Consider the following 10,002-nt stretch of genomic DNA (forward strand, 5'->3'; position numbering starts at 1 on the left):
AGCTAGACCGACTGAATATGACAAATCATGTCTAGTATGTAACAAATACATGAGGCAACCAATCATTTTCCTGTATTCTGTTGCATCAACTAGCTTCCCTCCCTTGTCAATGTTCAATTTGTTTCTTGGTTCCATTGGAAAGTTGCTCGGATTGCATTCTGCCATTCCAAACTGTCCCAACACATGCGTTTTCCCGTGATCGAGAGTCTAAGACTAGTTAGATAGAGAGCTTCCCGTGATCCTGTCATGCGTTTTCCTAACACCGCATAAAATCAACGCCGCTCTAAATATTTTGATGGGCTATAGTGCAGTTTCTTCTCAACCATGATTAGAGCCTCGCCCACTGTGACATTTTCGTGTCGGTTGTTGTTACTTGTAAACATCAGCATTTTAGCCAGATAACGCGTCGCTGAAACCGCCTCGTCAGCTAGCTCTCAGCGTCAACTTAAACAATAATGCAACAACAATGGAAGCCAAATCTTGCACATCCACTGATAATATATGGATCGGAGGTACTAGCCAGCTAGACAATGTCTAGTAAGTAGACTAGCTGCTCCTAGCAAGAGACGTCTCACTGTTTTTGAGATTAATTAGCAAGAGAATTTTGATCGGCCGGATTGATCCTGAGGTTGGCATCATGCCAAGAGAGCCGTGGCAACGTGCCCACGGGCACGGCGGCCTTGGTCCACGCCACCGTTCCACATCGGGCCTGCGTCGCGGGCTGTTCCGGCCACGCGACGGCGAGGAGGATGGCGGGGAGAATCACCGAGATGATCGCGTCCGGGGAGGGCGGCTTGGCCACACCGCGGGCTCCCAGTTCCCCAGCGACATGGAGGGCCGTGTCCATGGGGGCTATCCTTCTCGCCGCTACTACGTTCCCGCCGCCGGTGACTCTTGTGTTCGTGGAAGCTATCCAGCTTCTACCCGGTACCTCACCGTCGGTGACTCGTCCCGGCCATCGATGGCATCGCGCGCAAGGTCATTCTTCTTTCTATATATAAATATAACCAAGCGCATGCACTCAAGTTTGGGGCAGCCAATCAAGTATATATATGTATGTGCAGGGAGGAAGCTGATAGCTTAGAGCGTGAGCTTCACAGCATCGAGAGATCCATCGTGATCCCGATGTGCCTGAACCCCGAGGCCAGGGAGTTCTTCCCGGACAGGGACAGGGGCACCGCGCAGCGCCTCGACAGATACCTCGCTGCTGCGAAGCGGCTGCAGCGGCTGGACACGTCAGGAGACATCGATCAGCGCAAGAAGAGCCTCCTCAAGACGGTCATGTCCTGCCTCGCCGACGAGTTCTGCCACCTCAAGGTGTGGAGGCTGGACGACGCCACGGCGAGAGATCACTCGCCGGCCTCCATCTGGGATTCCGTCAGGCGCAGCCGCAGTGGTTCCCAGGATTCGCGTATGAGCTCCTCGTCCTCTTTGTCCTTCACCGGCAGCGGCGGCACAAGCGATGCTAGCTATGGCTCGTACCACAGGGGTTTTGGTGAAGAACCGTCGGTCCAAAGTCACAGCACGTTCGCAGCTGGAATGATTTATGTCGACCGTCGGTCATTGTCGATCCTCGGTGATATTGCGAGCGTCATGATTGGGAGCGGATATGAATATATTCTTCGAGCAGCTTTTGATCGACACTGCGCCCAACTTGCAAGGTAATTAATGTGATCTCACTCCAGTTTAATTTGATATTTTTTGCAACCTCAACTAATTAATATTTCTACCTACTTGGAAAGCTGAAGTAAGGGGATTAGGCTAGTCTCAATGAAAATTTTATCTAAGTTTCATTCACATTAAATAGGTTGTCACATATAGGTATTTTGTATGACATGACACTGTATTTATGAAAAGAGAGAAGAAATGGGTTTCATCTAGATGAAACTCTCTTAACACGATTACCAACTCTTTATGAGTCTTGAAATTAAATGCTTATGAAACCATAGAACGAAACTCTCCATTGAGAGTGGGTGTTTCATCCAAGCTTCATTTCATTTCACATGACATGGCAATCTTAGAAACAACGCTATGAAACTCTGCACTGAGACTGGCCTTAAGGCCTCTGTTCGGTTGTGTAGGAACCATATCTCCGAGTTAGAATGGTTAGCTAATTTGTATATATAGACTTGATCAAGATGGAATGATTCCTATGCCCATTCCAAGATAACCGAACGAGGGTTCCTGTCAGGATGAGACAAAATAGTATATCTTTCTAAAGAAAATTTTCATGTGCAGCAGTTGCACTTTCAAGAAGAGCGATTGGTCGTGCGTGGAGTAGAAGCAAACATGGCAGAGTTGTTTGGAGGGTGCAGTGAGTACTTAGTTTGGAGAAGGAAAGGAAGAACTAATGACGAGGAAGGTTGGGAGAATTCCAAGTTAACATGGGAGCAAACAATTTACTACCGAAAGGCAGTTTGTTTGTCTCGTAGATGATATATAGATAAGGCCATGTTAGTCGTAATCAGGTTCCTTGAGACAAGCCATGACGAATTTGATATATAGATAATACCATGTTAGTCTGATACTGACAATTAACCTTGTTTTCACCTATATCCAACAGGTACATTGAAATACTTGACATTGACAACATTTTTGGATATCAAATGGGAGAGTCAAGACAAATTCTACTGAGAGTCTGGACATCCGCAGTGCACATTATCATTAGTTTTCTGATGGAGATGCAAAGACAATTGGATGCACATGATTTTGGTTCCTTCGATAAAATCAAACAGGAATATTTCTTGGCAATTGCAAAGGTAACTGTCATGAAGTTGCTTGACTCAGCTAATTCTATCAGTTTTCAGGTGGATCCACCAACTGACCAGTCATGCAAGAACAGTTATGGGGCAGCTAAACGTAACCTATCCAAAATGGTAGATGTGGTGATGGTGTACCAAGCACTGGATCATGGTTTGCCAACAATCTTATCACTGCTTTCGGGGAAAACTAAGGAGCTCGTTGTTGCAGAGGGTGAAGAACTTATCAAGAGATTGTCAGATGTGTTTGCCAAATTATCTGATGAACTAAACAATACTGTAAGATCACAATATTTGTTCATCACTGATACTGGTGTCCATCGTTTTACGAAGCATGTCATGGATCACATACGATTGCTAGTTCAACATAAGAGGATAATCTATCCAATGCTAGAGGGTGGTCTAGAATCATTTGGTGAACTGGTGACACGGCTGATCTGGTCTTTGGAGTTCATGTTGAACGTGAATTCCAGGAGTTTGCAACTACAAGGGCAGGAGCAAATATTCCTCTTAAACAATGTCCAGTTCATGCTCGAGGCAGCCGAGAAGAATACAGAGTTGGTACTGATTCTAGGAGAAAGCTGGTTCTTACGGTGCCATGACCAAATCGACCAGTTCATAGCAGGCTATGTGGACGTGTGTTGGACACCGGTTATGTCCTCACTTGAGAGGAAAACCCGGTTCTCGTTAATATTGTGGCCTCATCAGTTGTTATGCAAGTTCACTTTAGCTTTTGAGGTGACTTGCAGTGCGCACAAGAATTGGAAAGTTGCTGATCCACTGATGCGGCACAAGTTGCGCGAAGCAATCTCTCACAAGGTTCTCCCATCATTGTACCGAATGCATGCTGTGGAGTGTGACTCAGAGAAGATGAACAAGTCTGCGAGGTACAGCATCGAGCAAGTAGAGTCTCAGCTGCTGGAATTATTTGAGGGGTGAAGCAATTGACAATGCTTAATTAAGGAATTTTGGATGCTGATGCATGTTCGAATGTTTGGTCTTTCGGTTTTATTTAGTTTGATCCAGAGATAAATTATGTACATAAATAGGTAAAGTTGGTTAGGTAGCAAAATCACATGGTAAGACCATAAACTGGACATGCATGAATATTACATCGATCGCTACACATGAATAAATCTACTATACTCTGATGAAACAAATAGAGAATTAGACATGAGCAATAATTAATGTAGACATGCAGGAACCGAATCTACAAATGAACATATCTACTATGCTTGATAATAACAAATACAAATGAGGATTAAACACAAGCAATCCAGACATGCATCAAACGAATCGGCATATCAACAAATCTGCTATGCTCAATAACAGGAACAATACCGGCCACCACCATGTCCTATGCTCATGACGGCCATGATCCTAAGCAGCGGCACCGCGGTTTCCTCTCCCGTACCCATTCCCTTCTCGCTTGGGCATTAGGACAAGGCTAGGGTTTTTGAATCTGCATTCTAAGCTATTAGCAGTAGGATCTATTCGATTTTGGTGACCAACATCTTTTATGGACCTCCGCATAATATGGAACATGCAAAACTAGCTAGACAATCTCTCGCGTACTACCCTTTCCCTCACCGAACCGCACCCACCCACATGGTGGTGGTGGCCTACTCTTGTGGCATAGTCAGGATGATGTCATTGTTTTTATGCACGAAATCATGAGGCCTCAACGGAATTGCACGGGTGGTCTTGTCCACTTATAGAGGGGGTAGATCTAGGCAATCTTAGTGGCGGCACTATCGCTAATGTGCAACAATCTAGAGTCTTTGACAGCATACCTAGTATCTAGCTTGTTGGCTTTTTTATCAGGTTCATTGTGCCCAGTCTCTAGTAGGGTTCCTAGTCGATTAAGTCGGGTCGGGTTGAGCTACTCTTGATCTTGTCTCTAGGGAGCTGTGCAATGACCTAAATATGTAGAGCACTTTCTAAAGGTGACATCTCAAATTAGGATACCTCTAAATCTAAATAGGAAAATATTAAATATCCCCATTGTTGCTATTGTTTTAGAAAGTACCCCCTCAGTCATGTGGTTGTCTTAGCTTTTGCTTGCCTCCATATGTTGGTTGAGGCTAGGCCTTGTGCCACGTCCAGGATCATTATGTCTAGGAGTGGGGATTCAGAACAAATCGAGAATTCAATTCGAGTAAATTGGTTTTGGTAACAAATTAGTCTTTGCGGATAAGAGAGAAATCGAGGACCGACAATATGGTTACCCCCAAGCATTGGCCATGCATGGTCTTCATTTCCAACCATCAATAATTGAAAAACAATGCCCGTCGTCATTATTTTGCTCGCGAGAGCCTCTCTCTAGCGACACATCACGTCACACCTACAAACTATTGAGGCCAGAGGATGCACGAGCAATAATGCCAAAGAACAGTGTCGAGTTGGAGTAGAAGGCATAGAGGCCAAATGCACAACATAGGACCTACACAAATATCTCGACTAGGATTAAACCTCCGATAGACACCTTCTATACCCATTGACCACAATGGTATATGAATCTAGATCTACAGTCATGGGGTGGTTCAGCTCATAGGTCATCGGACGTACAAGGTTCGTGGTGCAGCATGGTGGCTAGCTACCTATCGGTGATTTGTAAACCAATGAGCGAATCTATGTGTGTCATGCTACTCTAGGGAGACAATGGGAGTACTCAAACACACAAGGAGTTATACTAGTTTAGGCCAGAGCCCTAAATCCAGTCTTAGAAATGGTTGCGAGTTCGTGTTCCTCGATCGATTCAAGTGCTTTGAAGTCTTATAGGTCCCGAGACCACCATCATACAATCCAAATAAGCAAACCAACATCAACAAGAGATCAACCAATGATACCTAGAAAGTCGACTCAAGATGGAGTCCAGGCTCTACGTCTAGAGAGGGAGGCCCACCTAACATGAGAGTGGGTTGGCCGGCCCTATGGTGAGGTCGGCTAGCCTTCCTAGGTGGTCTCTCGCCCTCCACCACCTCATGCACCTTTCTAAGATCTTTACCCTCTATTTTAAGGCGGTTTTGAGTTGATTTATCCAACAGTGATCGAGGGGATTGACGCAGATCAATGATGTGGCACTAGCTAGCCCCATACTTCATTTCTCCCTATAAAAGGACCCCTACCTCCTCCAAAGGGCAATCACAATCAAGAGAAGAATAGTTCTCCACATTAGGATCTATTATTTGTAAATAGTAAATAGAAAATAGTGAGATAGAGAATGAGGGAAGAGTTTGGAGGAAGTGTCGACCTGTCGATGCTCTCTCTATAGATTTTGCATTGGTGGATCCAAGTTCTACCTAAGTTTGCATTTGAGACATCTCTGGTAATTGATTTTTTATTCAAGTAAGTATCATGATTATATTGTTCATCAGGATCACAACTCGTTTGAGTGCTTTATTCCTTTCCTAGTAGGAGTAAAGTAGTAATCAGTATAAGCATGGTGCTCAGACTCTGATTACTTGTAGATGCACCCTGCATTTTTTGATTGGTGGTAGATCATGGGAGTGACAGCCTTGTTGAGTCCTTTGTAGTTCATCTCCCGTCTGTAGGCCAAGTAGGACTCAGTGAAAGCCCAAGTTTAGTTTTGGTAATTAATAACACCAAGTTGCTAATACTCTTGTGTTAAAGTGATTTGACTTAGACATAGCAATACATGTGATGAAAGAGAAATGTGACATGGAGTGGTGACCACATGATCATAAAGAGATGAAGCATGAAGTGGAGATCATGGTGATCGAGCATTGGTGATGAACAAGGAGTAAAGTGATCAAGGCAAAGGTATAATCATAGGGTTTTGCTTTTGCTAGTCTAAGATGAGTAGAGAAGTGATTGACCAGATCTCTCAGTTCAAGTGCTACTAGATCTACATCTTGAGCATATGCATTAGGATCTAGTAAAGTGCTAACCTAACTCCTTTGAAGAAAATATTTGTGGAATGCTAACATACATGCACAATGGTGGTGTACACATGGTGGTGTTGGCATATTTGCAAAGGAGGTGAAGTTTGAAGGGTAGAGAGGAGTATTCGATGCTTTTAGGAAAATAAAATGCCTATTTCTATTGTGCCAAATGCCGAGTTGAAGAGGAGATAAAGTCACGCGACTGAGAAACACTCATTGGACGCTGGGTCAGACAACGCCGTAGGAGGATAGATTTCTTCTATGCACCGGAGCGTCTGATGCTTCAGCGTTGGAGCGTCCGGTACTTGCACTGTAGCAGTGTTGTTTCGATATTGTGTGCATCGAACGCTGGCGTGCATCCGATGCCACACCATCGGATGTGTCCGACGTGTCCTGAGAGTTTCTCAAACTCTTTGAGTAGCGTCTGGTGTAAGGTGGCACGTACGACGCATTCTCCAAAAGTTCTTTAACGCTTATGTGGCCATTGGCAATCAACAGGTCACATTTAACTGAGGACACATGGTAGCGATCTAACATGCATGTCAGGCAAGCGTCAGATGCTGGGCCACGTCCGACGAGTAAGGGTCGGAGCGTCCGACACCCCCGATTCTACACCTAATGGCTAGCCCCCAAGGGTAACGTTATAAATAGAAGGTGGCCATGTTTGGGGGTTCTCTCTTGTACATCTGAATACTTGAGGCATACTTTGAGCTAGAGAACATCCCCTCCACTAATATCCTTGTTTGTTTGCTCATCCTAGTGAGATTTAGTGAGATTCCAATGCATTGCATTGAGAGTTGCATCTAGTGTCACTTGATCCTTGAGTTTGCTACAGATTTCTTGTTACTCTTAGAAACACCCTAGATGGCTTCGAGCAGTGGAGGTGTTGAGCTCATGATTGGAGATTGTTTCAAACCTCACAAAGTGATTTATGAGGGGTTCTTGAGCCTTCCCTGTGGGAGATCGCAATTGCCTACTCTAGTGGATTGCTCATGGCTTGGAGGATCCCCATCTTGTGAGTTGATGTGTGACACCCACTGAGGCTTTGGCTATGGATTGCCAATTAGCTCATGATCCATCAAGTGGGTGTATTGCCACAACAAGGACTAGCTTGCTGGGAAGCAAGTGAACCTCGATAAAATCGTGTGTCATCTCTTGCCGAGGATTTTATCTTGTGGATGCAATTATGATTGATTCTTAGTTATATCTCTACTTTTCAACGTCAGTATAAGAATCATCACTTACTCCTTTACTTACTTGCTTAGCTTGCTTAGTTATGTAGGTGTTGTCTTGCTTTGTTGTTGTGGCTTAGTGTTTAGCCTTATACTTGACTTGTGTAGGTGGCTTGCATAGCTTAGTTGTGCTAGTGCTAGATTAGCTTTGCCATTTGTTTTATTAACATACTTGTTTAGTTGAGTTTGTAGAATTTTAAATAGGCAATTCACCCCCTACCTCTAGCCATTTGAACCTTAAACTCAGTTACTACAGAATAGCATACTTTGTTTGTGCTTTACTTAGTAATGTCTCCAGGTGTACACAACTTACCTAAGTTAGAAAGAAAGAACCTTATTAGTCCTCTCTTCGCTCATATTTATCCTTAGCCTTGTTGCTATCCTTAGTTAATCTAAATTGTAGTTAATCTCATATGTTTTCCTGTGGATACGATACTTAGGATACTTGATATCTTTGCATTTGCAGATCGTTTTCTACATGCTCACAGGTGTCAACATTCATGCTACGCCACCACATTGGACAGGCCACCACCGCCATGTTGCACCTTGCCAAGTGGGCCGCCACTATGTCATGCCTCTAGTCAGGAGGGCAAACGTCATTGTGAAGACGCGAAGAAACAGTGAGAGAGAACAGAAAAAATAAGGATAGATTTATTTTAGCATTGACATATAGAGGACATGTATAAAGGGGTAAAGTTTTCTTGATCTCTTTTTGAGGGGGGCTCTCAGGAGTTGTGGCATGTTTTTCTTCTCTTATTTCATATGGAACACAATGAGTTAAAATGAAAAAGGAATTGAAGAATATTCGACAGTTTGCTCAAAAAGAGGATGAAATCCATCCTACTAAAAAAGAAATAATCCAAAATAGAAATGACTTTTAAAAATTAAATTCTTTATTTTTATTTTATTCCACAATTATCCTAAAAATCCTATTCTATTTTTCAATTCTACTAAAACAAATATTCCCCATATACTCCAATTCTTCCATTACTAGATTTGAAGGAAAATAAAAAATATACCATAGAACTCTTAAATCATGTAGATTTTATAGTAATCTAAGGTGATCTTATCTAAATATAAATAAACATGAATTAAGTAAGCAAGCCTTTTGCTCATGGCCTACCTTTGCCTCTTTGCCTCTCTCAAAGTAGGCACACTTGCTAGCCGCCTCGCCGGTAACGCCACAACTAGCCCTCGCCCTCGCTTTCACTCTCATCCTTAACTCGGAGCCTAGTGTTGCTATTTGCAAGCTACCTAACATGCTTCATGTTATTCCCCTCTTGTTCATGGAAATCGACATCTTCCCAGCTACCCTGGCCGAGAAACAAAGGTAGTAATCCTCTCCATCCTCCCTTGCTCTCCTCGACCTCTGACGCACCCTTGAAAGCCCTAGTTTGGTTTTGATAATTCATGAAACCTAGGGACTAATCATTTGCTGAGTGCGTAGACATGAAATGATAAGTCCCATGCTAAGTGTTGGAGCCTATAGGATCATAGTGATAGTGGTAATGACCACAAGGTTATCAAGTGCTCAACTTAGAAAGAAGGAAGAGAAAAACAAAACCCTATAGAGATCAAGGCAAAGGTATTGCTTAGGGTTTTGGTTTTTGTGATCGAGACACCATAGAGGGTGTGATCATATTTAGGATAGATAGTCGTACTATAAAGAGGAGAGTTTTTTAGCTAAGCAGTCTATCGAGTGACACAAGGTGACATTGTTATTGTGCATGTATTTAGAATCTAGTGAGCTAACTTAACTCCTTTGAAGAAAATAATTACGAAAATGCTAACACACATGCATACGATGATATATACATGGTGGTGCTGGCACATTTGCAAAGAAGGTGAAGTTTGAGGGATAGAGAGGGGTTTGGGATCCTCTCTCCCTCTACCGAGCTTACGAGGCGAGATTCAATGTTTTTGCAAAAATGAAATGCGTATTTTCCACTGCGCTAGAGGTGGATTTGAAAAGGTGGTGAAGTCACGGGAGTGTTTCAACAGATGCTGGCGTCGGGCACACCAAACACTAAGGCAGCGTCCGGTCAATGTTAGTGGCACGGTGCTCGCACTCTATTTCACTAGGGTTGAGCACCGAACGCTGGCGCG

The 10,002-nt window shown here is 43.6% G+C and overlaps 1 protein-coding gene across 1 annotated transcript; it reads left to right on the forward strand.

The window, feature by feature from the left end:
* LOC8075314 lies at nt 553-3,866 on the forward strand. Its single transcript, XM_021455945.1, has 3 exons — nt 553-978; nt 1,065-1,661; nt 2,564-3,866. The coding sequence occupies exons 1-3, from the start codon at nt 638-640 to the stop codon at nt 3,696-3,698; spliced, it is 2,073 nt and encodes a 690-aa protein (XP_021311620.1). The 5' UTR covers nt 553-637; the 3' UTR covers nt 3,699-3,866.

The sequence above is a fragment of the Sorghum bicolor genome, chromosome 3 (genome assembly GCF_000003195.3).
Source record: "Sorghum bicolor cultivar BTx623 chromosome 3, Sorghum_bicolor_NCBIv3, whole genome shotgun sequence".
Classification (NCBI taxonomy): domain Eukaryota; kingdom Viridiplantae; phylum Streptophyta; class Magnoliopsida; order Poales; family Poaceae; genus Sorghum; species Sorghum bicolor.